The sequence below is a fragment of the Trachinotus anak genome, unplaced genomic scaffold, assembly GCF_046630095.1.
Source record: "Trachinotus anak isolate AG129_WGS33_773 ecotype Australia unplaced genomic scaffold, CSIRO_AGI_Tana_v1 ptg000034l, whole genome shotgun sequence".
NCBI classification, from domain to species: domain Eukaryota; kingdom Metazoa; phylum Chordata; class Actinopteri; order Carangiformes; family Carangidae; genus Trachinotus; species Trachinotus anak.
Window position 1 is genome coordinate 4,227,818 of NW_027273885.1, and position 15,982 is coordinate 4,243,799.

The 15,982-nt window shown below is 41.6% G+C and overlaps 2 protein-coding genes across 6 annotated transcripts in view; both read right to left on the minus strand.

Annotated features, from left to right (window-relative positions):
• Positions 1-4,826, minus strand: part of LOC139614360 (eukaryotic translation initiation factor 4 gamma 1-like) — a 38,330-nt gene extending 33,504 nt beyond the window's left edge. For 4 of the 5 annotated variants that reach the window (XM_071471525.1, XM_071471524.1, XM_071471526.1 and 1 more), the window contains exon 1: positions 4,695-4,826. The gene's annotated coding sequence lies outside the window, so the exon portion shown is untranslated. The remainder of the gene's footprint in view (positions 1-4,694) is intronic. The other variant, XM_071471527.1, reaches the window with a different exon arrangement.
• An 800-nt stretch (positions 4,827-5,626) lies between these two features.
• On the minus strand, positions 5,627-15,852 carry psmd2 (proteasome 26S subunit ubiquitin receptor, non-ATPase 2). Its single transcript, XM_071471731.1, has 21 exons — positions 15,664-15,852; positions 14,450-14,506; positions 14,174-14,338; positions 13,894-14,015; positions 13,405-13,629; positions 13,132-13,290; positions 12,704-12,848; positions 11,280-11,340; positions 10,990-11,136; positions 10,666-10,772; positions 10,143-10,270; positions 9,800-9,887; positions 9,551-9,713; positions 9,226-9,327; positions 8,863-9,014; positions 8,640-8,723; positions 7,953-8,121; positions 7,134-7,228; positions 6,925-7,051; positions 6,655-6,773; positions 5,627-6,437 (listed from the first exon to the last, which is right to left on the minus strand). Exons 1-21 carry the CDS (start codon positions 15,784-15,786, stop codon positions 6,255-6,257), a joined length of 2,721 nt encoding a protein of 906 aa, XP_071327832.1. The 5' UTR covers positions 15,787-15,852; the 3' UTR covers positions 5,627-6,254.
• Positions 15,853-15,982: the final 130 nt, after the last annotated feature.

Genomic DNA, 15,982 nt, shown 5'->3' on the forward strand with positions numbered 1-15,982 from the left:
TCTTATTGTGGATTTAGAGGATTTAGCAGGTTTACAGACATGAATTTACAATTTTATGATAACAGTGGCTAAGAAACTGTGTTTAATGTGGGTTATGTCTGGCTAACACACAATTAATTTACAGTGATTAGTCCACTATTGATGATACCAATGAATGAGATCTATTTGTCTCACTAAAATTGAACTGTTCTCACACATGAAATCAACTCTACATAGTGCAGCTTTTGACAGAATGGCTTGAACTATTTAGACCATTTTTAACACAATACCATCACCCCACACACTCAAGGGTCATTTCCTGATTCCAGTCTAATCATCCTCCTTAGGTTATATGGGCCTCACAATAGTGACACATTTGGTATTTATAGCCGAAGCCTACATTATATCTGCCAGTGACACAAGCATACTCCCCCGTCCCCTGATACACACACACACGCAGCGGCAGTGTGAAAAGCCTGAGTCATGATGAATCAGGGTGGTGGTTTTTTTTCTGTTTTCAAAAGAAGAGGAAATCACGCTGCAGAAATGGTTGTAATCACCACCGTTACCATGACTATATCAGCACAAAAACAAAAGGAGAAAAAAAAGACAATGGATTTTAACTAACTGAGGCTTTCCATGAAGCCAGATGAAATCTCTGGCTTAAGTAAAACACTGGTAGGCTCATCCCCACTACACTGGAGCCTTGGAGCTTAGAGAATGACAGCAAAATAAGACAGGGTATAGATTCAATCCTGTGTTAAGTGTAAATTCTGTGCATTTTTATAATTAAAATCTTGCTTGTGGAACAACTCATTGGGGGATGGTTAAGAAACTCTTGAGTAGTGACAGGCAGCACTTCAAAGCTTGTCAGGCTGCGCAGGGCTGGCTGGGAGATGAAATGCTGAGTAAACAATCTCAAGGCTAAAATAGGGTCTCAGTCTAACAACCTACACTGCCTCAGAGGCTTTACTCCTCTCCCTGGCAAATACACTACTTTAAAACCTTTAGGTGTTTGGGGCAATGCTTTACCCTGAAGTTCTGAGACATGGTCTGATTCTTAAACACTTACTGTGCCAGTGATACACACCGTCAACACCACACAGGTTAGTCTGCAGAATTTATGAAAATGAATAATGAGTACAAATCCTGGGTACAGTCGGCAGCACTGCAAAACTAGCAAGAAGGGGTACACCAGAGGCCCTCATTTTGTCAGGAATCTGTGTTTTAGGGGAGTTATGTGAGCTAATGCAAGGCACCGCCTCCCTACAACTAATCACACACAGTCCAGTCATTCGAGCTGGTCTGACATGCAGCACCATGGAGATCCAGCCACCAGCACCGCGGCCGGTGGAACATGCTCATTCAACTGTTGCATAAGCCTCTGCATGCACTCCCATGACCCGCCAAGGAGCAGAGGGGAGGAACATTTTGTTAAAGAAGTTGACTATCATGTCACCTACAGTATAGCGGGTGTAGCCTCTGTGAGTTTACTACTGCCTGTGCACACATGATCTAGACTCACTGTACACAGAGCAACTTTGTTGTTAAATAAAGTGCTTCCTGCTTCTCCCAAAACTACAGATGCTGTGAACTAATCAAACTTTGGTGCCTTGTGATGTCAGTGAAAAAAATAAATACATGAGTCACTGGCTTCGTGGGTTCATGGCCTACTGGAGACTTAAAGATACTTTCAGATGCCATAATTACACACACTGATTCCTCAGCTTTCACTAAAAGCCTATTGCCCCTCATTGTGCTTTCAGTAACTCCTCTGTTGTATACAGCTCACTGGACTGCAGGCTGAAATGGCAATCTGTACCTGCCACAAAGCCACAGTGTTGTTTGTGGTAGTTACACAGTGACACAAAAAGCTCCAGTGGTGGCAGGCTTCATTTAACTTAGCTGGACCATTTTAACTGTAAAACTATAGCTTAAACATAAGCTGCAGAAAAAAAGGGAAGGAGCAGGCATGTTATGTAAAACAGAATAGCATTTCGGTCAACGCTTTTTTGGGCAGGACCAACACATTTAGAACACAATGGGCCAATATTCAAATTCAATGACCTTAAGATAAAGGAGTCAAAGTTATGTACACCAGCTGGTATTTTTCTGCAGTACCATGCTTCTTAAAAGAGTATTACACTGATTTAATGCTGCTCTAGAATGCAGTAGAGTGGTCAAAAATCAAAGCAGTAAGGACTGAGATGTCTTGAATTTCAGTACATGCAACCAAATAGCATCTGACATTGGACAATCCCTGTCTGGTAAATCCCCACATCTTTTAAACTCGACACTCCCAGTTTGTAATGGCAGATTTCTGTTATTTAACAGAACAAACACAGTCTTTACAATATTGGTTTTAAAGTGATAAGCCGTTGCAAATGTGGCTTCAGTCTGACATTTGAAGCTGAGAAAGATGCACAGCCACAGAAGTTTAGCTCCAGTGACACAGCATCACACCAGCACAGCCTGCCCCACCCCCCACACATCCTCTGGTTAACTAACACTCTGCCAGAACCCACACATGCCCAGACACTTGGCTTTAAATTTTCACAACAAAAAGCGCAGTAGCTTCCTTATGTCAGGCAAACTATGACAGCCTGGTTCTGACACATCATGCAACTGCTCTTCATTCATTCCCTCTGGCTAAACCTTTTTTAAGATCACTGGATAATATTGGACTGATAAGTGGTTAACAGATATTTTTGGCTGACATGCAAAGACTTTGGATAAACATCTGTCCATATTAGCTTTATGTTGTCTGTGTGCACTGCATAGGAAATAGCATCCATTTTGGACCCACTTTCTCAGCTAAGGTCAGCCTGCAGTCCTAAACACCTGTCTCCTGCCTGCTGCAGGGTGCAGGCTGAAGTAATCAAAACGGCTTAAACAGGAACAAAGCAGCACCTCTAAAACAACCTGACACTGTTAATATCGTAAGACTAAAACTATGACGTTCATACCAAGCCAAGTCTCCAGTGGTACAACACCTGTATTTCATCTAGTAAAACTGTGGGACACTTTCTCCATGACACAGGGGTGTGTCTTGCCTGTCTACTTACGCACACAACATACGACAATGACAGCTATTTGCATGGGATTATAAACACACACGCAGGTCTTGTTTAAACACCTATAAATAATGCTGCTGTATGTTGTGCTGTTAGCCGTGTTGCTAACTTCACAGGCCCAATCTGGGTTTACCACGTGGTTTCTCCTGCTATTGGCGCGACGCACAGCACAGCTGCCGGCTTCATGCCAGCCACACCTCAGCCAGCATCGGCCATGACAACCATCTAATTTCATGTTAAAAAAAACAAAAAAACAAAAAAAAAAAACATAAACCATACCAAACAAACGACGCTTCGGGGGAGTCATCGGTGAAGAAAGGCGTGACGGCGACCGTGTCAATGAATGGGGGAGACTAACCTAGATAACTGTCAAGCTAAGGAGGTGGCTACTGGCTGTTAGCTCGATACGCCACTCGCATTCAATCGCAGGCTGTGCTCGAAAGCTTTACCTCGCCAGGTGTAAACACAGTAGCAACGGTGTCGTGACAAAGATGAGCACTGTCTGAAACTAGCCAGACTGAGTCAGCCACCTCCGTTTTAATTTCGCAGCCCCGGTTTCACAGCAGAATCGCCACTGCGACAAGCCTGCGTTTACACTGATGCATTAAAAAAAAAAAAAAAAAAAAGGGGGGGATGCTGCTTGTTGGGAGATGCTGATGCGAAATTCCACATTTTGCCAAGTTTTTCGGCAACTCCCATTACAGTTAACCTGAAGGAACAGCGACCTGTCAGCCCACTCTGCTAGGTCTTCAAGCTTCAAAACAACTGTCCTGTCAAATCAGTCTAACCTCCGCCAGCAGTCTCTTGCAACTCCCTTTGTGCATCTTACAATAACCACTACATATCTGACAACATATACTGCCACATATTCTAGGTTGGCTGAGTAACTAGAGGAGTCACCAATTTTTAAACCACCTTTACATACTTTGCCGCCTTACGCAGATGGTTTCAGGTTGCTGGCACCAACTTTACATCGTCATCACATGGTTTCAGGTATCAAGTTATCAGTATGCATGTTATTTACAATCACAACTGTCAACAGACATCTCTTTACATGAAGCCACGCTGGCAAATACGAGCACACAAGCCTCACCTCTGACTGCTAGGAGGCTGGCACCAGGGCAAAACACGGCTACGACACAATCACTGATTCAACCCACTGCTACCTATATAGCATTCTGTGTGGCTAGCTAGCAAGTAGTTGGGTAGCTACTAGCATAAATTACGCTAACCGGCAAAAACAACAACATTGCGATGCGACAGTCTTTTTGTCGCTTGTCATTTATCCCACACACACACACACTATAACATGTTTCTAAACACAGTCGTGAGGGCTCAACTTGGCTGTCTAACGTAAGGTTAACTTGCTAGCTGAACTAGCTAAAGTGAAGAAAGAACACCCACGTCGTCTTAGCATTGAATGCTAGCAGCGAGCTAGCTAGCTAATCCCTGAAAACACAGCAGGAACACCAGTCCCCAGAAACCACTGAAGAAAGTCACGGCAGATGGATATATCTCCGGACTAAAATGTGAAACGCACAGTAGAATGTCCTTACAGAGTCTCTATTTGCCAGCGACTTGGCACTTATGTGAAAAATTAGACATTTTAGTAAAGACTATAGCTTAGGACCGTGGCGTTACCTTTCTCTCCTTGAGTCCGCAGAGCCGGACGGACGGAAAATCTTCCCGGAAGCCGGTAGCAAGGTAATTCCGGCGAAATCCCATCACGTGAAATTTTCCTAGTAATAATCATGTTCTCATCTGGAAATACTGTAATGTCATATATTTATTTTGCTTGCCTGTCACCGAGACGTTTTGATGTTTTAATATTACTGTAAGTATTTAAACTTTGTTGTCCAGATTTATTCGAGCGCCAATTTTCAATAAAAAACAAATCAACAACAAAAGCTATTATCATTGACTATATTAATATTACTTTATTAATAATACTATTATTGGCGATATATAAAAATCCAATGTTATTATATGTTAAATAATGGTCTGCACAGAGAAATTATATTAAATTCAAGTCTTTGCATGGGACACATTTTGGATTGATTTTCTTCTATTGGCCATAGAAAAGACTAATGAGCCACTGTTTATGAAACAGGCCTGTGCATCACTGCAAAATATTCAACAGACACTTGTTTTCTTTAGGTGACTGTTTCTTCAGACAACTGACAAACTCACATGATGGTCAAGTGTCTGGGAAAGCTTAGTCTTATACCTGATATATATTTATAAAAATAAATAATCAATCAATTAACCAGCAGCTACAGGCAGGATTGTTGTTCTGCATATTAAATATCCACTGGAAGTTAGTTATGTAATTATTCTATTAATTCACTTACTAAACTACTGTTGCCACTACTTTCCTCCATAAATATATACACAGGTGTATACATTTGTATGTACAGAATGTGTATTTATCATCAAAGACTTTCTTTTCCCTGCTGCTCCTTGTGGAAAGCCTGTAGCCTACTTAATTTGAATGACATCACTTGTGAATTTCAGGAAATATTAACTTCGCGTCATGACACACTTTACACCTAAATCAACACAACACACAGCCATCACATTTCCAACATGTGGATCTGAGTTTTTATTTTTGATTCAACCTTGTACAGTACTGTAACAAACAACCCCAACCCCCACCCCCCTCCCACCAAAAGAAAACAGAAGAAAAACGTGATGAAGAATACATACTTTTAAATGCTCTAATTACAAAAACAGACTGAGGATGTAAGAAGGGGAAAAAAACAAATCTGAAGCACTGATGAGGACTGAGCAGTTGTTCATTTACTGATGACTGAAGTGAAACATATACAGGTGAAGAGTTCCCACTTTTCAAGAGGCCCCCCGTCAGTCAGATAGCTGATTCAGTACATGTGGGAGAGGTGGGTCAAACTTAGAGCAACGAGGAAACCATCTATAAAGAGTGGTTAAGGTCCCATCTTAACCTTCTCTGTGTCATACCAGTCCAATTAACCAGACCCCAACCATGCATTTTTAATGACTGCTGGAGCTGGGCCACAGATGACAGTGAGAAGACATGGCAAAGGAGAAGGATAGGCCTGCCTTGCTCTTTTCAGCCATGCAGTAAACAACTAAATATATCAACTGCCAAGAGCCGTGGAAGGCTACCCTTACAAACAGAGGGAGAGACCAGTGAGAATGTTTTGTTTTTTTTGAGGGTACAGTCTAGGTTTCATAGTTGGGGTTCTTGCGGAGGATAACAAAGCCCTCCAGGATGGGGGTGACAGGGAGGTACTCCTCTGTTGCCAGCTCAGCCCTCTCTCCATGAGCCAACAACACTGGCGTGGTGTGAGTCTGGAAACCTGTGATGGCCTTTGGCTTGCCTGCCTGGCCCACAACATCCACAGCCTGGACACAAAACATAAAAACAAATTCATGAGATAAAAGAGGCATTTTTCTTTCAGCTATTTTTCCATATTGTAAATCAGGGAAAATCGTTTCTTTTTATTAAGTTTTACATTTTTTAATGTCAAGAAGAACATTTTAATACACATGAAAGGCAGATTTTCCACAAACAGTCTATTCCAGTGTAAACTTTACTCATAGTAATTATCCTTGACTTTACCTGTCCAACTCTGACAGACACAGGCAGTGGTCGGAGCTCCTCATCGAATGTGACCAGCATACGTGGCTGCATGGCCGCTACCAGGCCGTAGAGAATATAATGAGATTTTCCCAGGATTACTGTAATGCACACAATGAACACCAGGGGGAATATTAACACAGGGGAATCACTAATGACCACAAATTTCAAATTGCATAATCATAATGGACAATGTTAAGTGTGCGGAAGCAGAAAGCTGAGGCAAGTGCAGCAGGAGGAAAATAAACTGACTGTTCTTGACATCAAGGAAGGAAACGAGCACGGTGAGCAGTCCAGCGACGGCAACCTGGCTCATCAGCTGCCTGTCGCTATGGTAGGGACAGAGTGTCAGTGTGCCTTTGCCCAAATGAGTCAGACCCTGTGGAGGCACAAACAGCAGAGAGTCAATAGTCACTCAAACACACTGTCTGGTACAAAGTGCCTTTTGTGCTGCCACCCACCTGAGCCAGTCGGACCATGAAGAGATTGTTAGGGTCTTTGGCGTGATACTGTGCCAGCTGCCGCAGCATGGCGGCCAGACGGGCGTTATTTGTGCCTGAGGAAATGGAAAAAATGACTAGTGTGTTAAATGTGTTAAGGAAGTTGACACTAGAGGCTCTCCCAGAGGAGGCGGCTTTGTGCATCACTGAAAATGGCAAATATGTAACATGTAACCTTCAAGTATTCAATGCTGCCTCTGGTGAAAAGCTTCAGTGGGGTCAGTTTTTAATGTGGGAAATTCATACATTTAAAAAGTTTTATGTGAAAATGTAATGTTTATGTAAAATAAGTAACACTCGTTTACACTCACAGCACTTCTAACAACCAAACTTTGATGGCTATCTAAAGCAGATAATATTTGATATCAGAGAATTATTATAATAAAGCGCTTTGACAGCATTTTATTTGTTAGCACTCAAAATACTCAACCTCATCTTTTTAACAGAGTTTACATGAATGTGTGTCATAGTTTATTATTGAATGGTATAGGCTTTATTTATTACATTTTTTTTACATGCTCCCTTAATGCATTGCATAACTCAATTTTGTCCATTTTATTTAGAACAGCAAACACTGTGTTAAGCTCAAACATGCAAGTCTAATACCAATACTGGTACCGTGAACTAAGACCTGAAAAAATGCAATTTATTTATATTAAAAAACAGGCTACTGCGCATGAAAGCCTTCTAGTTAAACATTTTGACACAGGGGTTTCGGATCTTGGCAGCCATTACCGCAAAGTTAACATTATTCCATGTAAAGCCCAGAATCCTACTTACCACTGCCAACCATGCCCATGGCAAAGATGGAGTTGTGGGAAACCTCGGGGTCAGCATCATGGGAGAACTTGCTGAGGGTGTCCAAGATGTTGAGACGAGGGTTGGACACGGATATGAGAGCCAAGGCGAGGGGCACTGCTCGCCTCAGAGTGGGCTCGCCATAGCGCAGCTGATGGAGCAAATACAGAGCAAATGAATAGTTTAAGACTGTTAATATGTCACTAAGATTTAAAGATCAAGAAAAGAACAAAAATGTGGCTTCAGTTATTTTAATTGTCTACTTAAACTGCCACACCCCAGTATAAATAGTTGACACATGACAGAGAGGAACTCTTTGTTACGTTCTTAGTCTGATTCATTAATAACTTTAGGGTGAATAAGAACAGATTATAAATGACCAATCACAACAGAGAAAACAAAAGCAAAAACTGCAAGGAGCAAGATCAAAGGAAGACGACGTAATGTGAATCAAAAAGAAAAAAGGGGATAAACGGTGAGGTCTGAAAATATGAAAGTACTGTTTAGTCCAAATAACCAGGCCTCTCCTCCCTGAACAGAAATAGTGGAAGGAATAACGTGAAGTAAATCAAAAGAACAGGAAAGAGGCTGTGCAATTGAGGAACAACAATTTATGCATCAAAGGTAAACAAAAATAAAACAAGACTGACGGTAAGCAGTGCTACTGACCAGATGTCCAAATGTTCGCAGTGCCATTTCAGAGCCAATCTCCTCCCCCATGGCAATCAGGGCAATACCAAGAACAGCAACACCCTGACAGGAAAACAAAAATGAACCTTTTTCCAAATGGAAACCTTCATACAGACTCATATTTATAGCTGATAAAGGAACTACCAAATGTTTGTAAATAACTGATTTATGAGGATAATCATGGTAATAAGTCTGTGCTTACCTGGTGGGAGCCCATGTCAGCAGCAGAGTCCTTCTTGTCTTTGTCCTTCTTATCCTTCTTGTCCTTGTCGTCCTCTTTTTCCTTCTCCTTGGCTTCATAGTGCTCACTGCAGATATGGAGAAGCTGCTGCACCTTCAGCACGTTACCAGAACCTGAGATGGAGGGGGAGACAGATTGTTAGTGCAAATTATGGCAATCCTGGGAAATGAAAGATTAATTCAGTAGATGAAGGTCTTATATGGTTGACCTGAGGGGGCTATGGAGAAGTGAATGAAGCAGAGGTTGACTGATGGATGTCAGCATGTATTCCAAAAACTAAATTGCACTGAAATGGCTGGGGAAAAAAATTACTGTGAGACTGACCTGCATATGCACAGATATCCACTAGTGTGTTGGCAAAGCTGCGGAAAGGTTCAGGTACAACCTGCAGAGCTGCAAGGGTTGTCTCAATTGCCTCTCCTTTACCTAAGGACGGTGAATGACACAAACAGTAGTTAGAGTAGTTAACATTAAGGTAAGAAAGACCTCTACGACAGATCTACACAAACTGATTCACAAAAAGCAGTCACACATCACCTATTAGTGTATTTTAATCTCCTTTGGCCCCTGTTCCACTGCGACTCTTTTCACACAGTTCTGTAATTTAATACAGTTATTAATGTTGAGGCCTGTGGCTCCCTTTACTTACCCAGGTGGTTGAGTCCCAGACCGAGAGGCAGCCAGCGGGCATATGTGTCCTTCAGCTCCTGTTCGCTCTTCTCCATGATGGTCTGGACGATGGTGGAGGTCACGTCGCCGTTACATGACCCTACTGCGATCATACCACACGCCAGCGCCGTCACTCCAACCACCTGGAGATGAAACACACAAACTTGAATGCTGCTAAACTAAACATATTTAGAATGAGAAGAGCCATTAACACGATCCGCATCCGTACCTCCATGCTTGATTTGGAGTCTCCCATGACAGGGAGAAGCAGAGACAGGACATCCTCTCTGTTGGAGCCAGCATAGGCCAGACCCAGTCTGAAAGCAAGACGACAAGGATCAAGACACTCAGCCACAAAGTGCCATCATAAGATAATACTTCACTGATCCCCAGAAGAGGACTCAAGTGCTGTAACTCAAGCCAACAGCAGAAAAAGAAAAAGACTAAAATGAACAAAATAATACAATTTAAAAAAGATCTGCAGCACTACAACCTAAACCCTGGATAATATTCCCTTGTATAATTTAGAAATCTAATGTAATCTAATGTTCAACTTTCTACATTCTCCTCACCCAAAGATGGCTCCTATCCTCATGACATTGCTGTTGTGGAGGACATAATCAGAGAGCAGGGCGAGGGCCGGATCACATTCGTTCCTCACGCCTGAGTTTACGATGCCACAGGCCAGGAGGGCACCAGACTGCACACAGAGACACAGGTGTAAGACAAGCAAGAAAGACACCTTGAGGGCTTCATTTCCTCACCAGTAATGAGCCTGAGAATAACTTATGTTGTTCACAATGTCAAATTCACAACTAAATGAAGACACAGTTGTAATCCAGTCAATACAATGAATTCAGTGGACTGGAAGCTGATGCAATGTAACTTTAATATTAAATGTATAAGGAGTATCTCAATAAAAAACCAACTGCCAGGATATAAAAAGCAGTGGTGCACAACAGTTAAAGCTGAGATGGGACGTTGATACTTTTAATGATCACCTTTAAAAGACTGTGCCAATGCCACCACATCATTATGTGAGAGTCATATGAACTGTTATAGAAAGTTTCCAGTACTTTCCAGCCTAATGTTTACCTTGATGTAGTCCTCAGAGGAGTACAGGTATTTGTCAATCTGGGTCAGACCACCATCCACGTCCCACAGCAGGATCATACCCAGGGAGGCAGCAGCACTCAGCATGCCTGAAGACGTTTGTATCATTGTTAGTCACTGAATAATCAAATTAAATGCAGTGTCATACAGCAAAAGAAATCATCCTGAATATATGTATGTCGATATATCAGCTGAGTCAGGAAAGGGAACGTCCAGTCAGTTAAATGGCTGCAAGGCCTACTGAGTACAACTACTACTACCACTACTACTACTACTACTACTGTGTATGTGTGCATTTCCTTTTACCATGGTCCTTGTTCTTGTACAGCCACTTGTTGCCATCATCTGTGAGCAGCTTGTCTTGTCCAAAAGCTGCGTTGACAAAGCCGTTCACGAAGGACGAAGCCAGATTCATACGAGCAGAGTCCACCTGGGAGCCACTGCCTCCAAACCCTGTCACATACAGCATGGAGGTCATGCACCATGGCTAAAACCGCACATTTTCACCACCAATGAACACAAATAACTTTCAGTTCACTTGCCACAGTGTATGGTAAATCACAAAACACAGCACCCATCCAACCACACAGACTCACTGTTGTTTTCCAGGTGTGTTTTGTAGATGTCATCAGGGACTTTGGGTTCCATGATGTCCAACTGGGGAGGACAGGAGTAGTGTGTTGTTAATGAAGGTGAAATGTGTTGAGTCATACTGAGAAACTAAAAGCCATTAGAAAGTGAAGAGCTGTATTTATAATCCCCCACCTGCTGCTGTGAATTATAAATCATCATCATCCTTTCAGTGTTACCCCTCTAATAATTCCTTCCCCATAGTTTCCACTGGTGAATGTGGCCTCCAGCCTTTCATCCATTCTACCTCGTATCCCTCACATACTAATCATCTTAAAATATCCCCCAAACTCTTGTTTTCATAATTATAACTCATCCATTACACAATGCACTTTTCAATTTCATCTCATTCTAATCCTTGGCTTCAACCTTTCTACGCACTTGTGACCCCCCTAATGTAAAACTGTAAGTTTTTTTTTACTAGAGGCAGAACATTCAAGGTTATGACACAGTTTTCCTTGACCATTAGAAATGCATCTCTTTGATGTGCTGGACTGGTGTCAGTGCTGAAACTGACCTTAAATACTGGGTCTAGTATCAGCCATGACATTAACTAACACAGACACCCACAGGTGTTATTATAAAAGTCAGGGTTTCTGCATTTAGTCACAAAGAGAAGCTGACTCAGCCATGGTACCTCTGGCTTCATGTTACTTGACATAAATATGATTTGGAAAAGCTCGACAGACAGGAGCAAGTTGAAAAGTTGAAAAAGAAAACACTGAGCACAGCACTCACTATGAGCAGAGGTAAAGGTAAAGGAATCAGCATTGGGAGAGAGAAAGTTAAATCAGTGCCTTCCTATTGACCATTTGATCACACAAAGTGCTAATATTGTATGTCTGCTTTTCTGTGTAAAAATTAAAATGGATTTGTAATTACCAACAAGAAATAAGTTTTATAAGACTCATTTAATGCAGGGCTGTACAATACAGAAGAAAATCTGATATACCGATGGTGATGTAACTGTTTTTCAATGTGTTTGTCGTGTGTGTTGTCAAGAGTAGATCCTTCAAATTAACATTTTTTAATGTTTAAATAAAGTAAAATTTCCAACTTATTTTCAATTACAATGCTACCTATAAGTCATGATAATTATATATAATATAATTTATATATCTTATATGAAAGTTAGCATTCCATTGCACCAAAAAAATAAATAAATAAATACTCATGCCTGCAGCTGCTTCACAGTACAAGAATTCACGTAGTTAGCTCATGCCATACTTGCTGAGCATACTCTCCACATTTACCATGAAACTTAAAAACACAGCACAGCATGGGTGGACCTCTGGGGTCAGCAGCAGAGCTTTGCCCCATAACATATTAGTCTCTGATGTCTTCTTTTTCCCAGCCTCAATACATTTCTGCCCCTCTTCCTCTCTCTTACCTCTCGGGCCAGGGCCAAGAAGTTGCTGTTGAGCTGCACATTAGACATGATCTCTGTCAGGTCCTCGTAGTCCTCTACGTCCTCATTAAGCTCCAGGAACATACCATGGCGACCCAGCATGAAGGCCATCTGCTTCTGGATGACACTGCAAGGGACGGAAGATACAGGAAGTTTGCCTTCCATATAAACCACTAACCACGCACCATGACACACTGAGACTTGAATATAAAAAAAAAAGTTGAAGTACTATCTTATAAGAAATAAGAGAAATTTTTCAAATGTCTAACAGGATCAAAACAAACACACTGCACTGAGGTAAGCAATATTCATTTTTCCCTTTAACTGATGCTGTGCTCATCCACCTTGATGGGTTAATACCTTTTATCATTACTTATGTCCTTGAGGAAGAGTGGTTTAATAGTGCTTACATGTCTTTGCAGGATGTGAAGATGTTTTCGACCAGCTCCACATCGTTGAGCATCAGAGCCAGTCGCAGGGCCTCTGGATAACGGTTGAACTTTCGGAAGATGTTCAAGGCACATCTTAGCAGTGCTGAGTTTTCTGGCTCAGGAACATAACTCACACAACTGGAGGAACGATGAAGAAAGTTGTTTGTATTTCAGTGACAAATTCAATTAATTTTATTAATATGGTTAAAAACAGGACTTATGTTTTCTGAGCCGTGTAAAACCTGAACACACCTGGTGAGGTAAAGGCAGACTTTGCCATAAGCGTTTTCATCAATGTAGTCCTCCAGCATGTCCAGCCTCTCAATCTCCATCAGCAAGTCGCACGCCTCGTGCTCAGCATTGTGGGCCATGTTGTAGGGCACAATCTCCTTCACTAGTTTCAGCAGCATCTCCTGCTGTGTCTTGTCATTCTCCTCCACCTCCTGCCACTCCTTAGCCACCTCACCTGCCAGGTGCCTAGTTGGTGATGGATGGAAAGATATTTGTGACCATGAAATTGCACAAATAGCAAATGACACTAAAATTTTGCCCCCACCACTCCTATTTTTTCTCATGTAGTTAGGGTTTTTGTTTTTTTTTTTTTTTTTACTAATTTGATAGTGATCCACACCATATAAAGACTAAAAAGGCATCAAAGAATTGTATTTCCTCTGTTTAAGTTACAACTTCACTAACAGCCACAGGACTTCTACAAATGTTTTTGGGAGTCAGTTTTCTTACCGTACATATTCGTGACCCCAGGAGGCCAGCTCTTCCTGTGATCCTGACAGACGGTATTTCAGACACTCCCTCTCACCGCTCATCGTCATGGCGAGCACTGACACCACATCAGCACAGAAACGCTGCAAATACAAACAACATCCACAGTTTGAACTTGATTTCATGTGTGGGCTGGTTTATATGTCAGTGTTTGAGGCAGCTTTACTTTTAAAATCATACTTTGGCAAATAACAAAAGTCTGTGTATTTATGTAATTGTGATGCCATCTGTAAAATGTTACCTTGTTCTCTCCAGGAGCCATGCCCTCATAGATCTCTTTGAGCTTGCCGTAGTGTGGGCGCAGGAACTTCAGGGGCTTGGGTACCGAGGTCATGGAGGTGGTTGAGGAGCGGATTAGTCTGCGCAGCTCTTCCAACGCAGGATGGTAAAGCTCTGTGTTCTTCTCCTGTAAATGTGTAGAATTTTTTTTTTTTAAGTTTTTTTTTTGTTTTTGTTCCTTGGAAGAGATTTTACATCCTGACACATAGAGGGGGAAAAATCTAAGTCTACCACTCACACTCAGTCTCTCCACCATCATCTCCAGGTCCTCTTGTAGCTGCTTGTCTTCCTCTGACTGTAATTGTGAAAGAAGAGAATAACATTATTACAAATCAAAAACATAGTCAAAGGAAGGATTCACCTGTCACCACTGCTCTTGCTGTCAAAACAAAGAGAGGTAACTACAGTTTTTAATTGATACTGTGGTAAAGGCAGGGATGATGTTTATTTTCTTATGGTACCTAGTTGAAACAACACAACAACACTATATACTGCCAGCTGCTTGACTGCTACTGCTGCAGTATAATATGTGCTGTTGTTTTGAATATCTCTAGTAAAACTAAGTAGCCTTGGGGATAAATAACGATGACAAATGAACTTGGTGACCTTATGATCTTGTGAATGTGATATCAAGCACCTCTGGATCCTCTGACATAAGCTATTAGGAAGAGACCTTAATGGCTAATAAATGCAGCTGAAAGTGACGGCGTTATCTAGTCCTATTATATCTAAACTATACCTGTCCAATTTAACAGTGGATACCTGACTGATGCATTTAGAGCCATAACCCATGACTTATAATATGTTTTTTAAAAATATATAATTAGCAATTATAAATGTCCATGCTGGCACTAAGTTTCACATGACTACCCACTAACTAAACGAAAAAACAATAATCTGACCACTGACACTTTGCACTGAGTAATTGATACAGAAGGCTACAAGCTAATTATCGAATCTGTCGTTACAGTTAACGCTAGGTTTGCGCTAAGTTTTTTTTGTTATTGTGTGGTGTGGTAGTTGATTTTACTTCACGTTAGCTGCTGTGTCATACAATGTGTCGCCCGGTGCTAACCTTAGCTAGCTGGATATGCTCGCACTTCAGGGAGCAAAGCTAACACTGATGACAGTAAAGATAGCGGAGACAACTAGCAAGCTAACGTTAGCTTACCGGCTGAGTTAGGCTAGGCTAGGCTAAAGTGAGCTAACGGGGTGAGTTTATCTGCAGGTTTCAAAAGGATCACAACACACGCATAAGACAGAGTGGCGACATTTGGTATAAGAAGTAATCACAAAGTGATTGAAAGCTCATTTGTCGTTTATTTTGAAATGCACTGACTTTGGCCTGCTCAACCATGTTGTCAAAGCGGCAGTGACTAAGGCAAAATAACACCACTGGCTCCTCTGCCGTTACCTCGCACACAGCTGAATGAGAAAAATGCCCACACTTACCAGTTCTTGCTCCTCTTTCTTGTCCTTATCTTTATCCTTGGGCTGCTGGCCCTTTTCCTTGTCCTTCGTCTTCTCATCTGTCTTTTCGGGATGCTTATTCTCTTTCTGTTTAGCCTCCTCCATGGTTGCGGCTCTATGAATTATCAGCTAGCAAACGGAACTAAGGAGGACTGGTCATGGAACGATTCTTCTTCTACGGAAAAAAGAATGTGTTGTATTTTCTTCTTCATCGCCCCTGCTGGTGGTGAATTGTTATGGTTGTTTGTGGGTACTTCAGGTTCTGTAGAAAATATTAAAAAAGTACATAAAATATAATATA

Excerpts from the sequence above, each read along its gene's own strand:
- psmd2 (XM_071471731.1), bottom strand. The coding sequence starts at position 15,786 with ATGGAGGAGGCTAAACAGAAAGAGAATAAGCATCCCGAAAAGACAGAT. Across the intron at positions 13,291-13,404 it reads GTCTGCCTTTACCTCACCAG|TTGTGTGAGTTATGTTCCTG; the intron begins GTGTGTTCAGGT and ends TCGTTCCTCCAG. Across the intron at positions 10,773-10,989 it reads GTACAAGAACAAGGACCATG|GCATGCTGAGTGCTGCTGCC; the intron begins GTAAAAGGAAAT and ends AAACGTCTTCAG.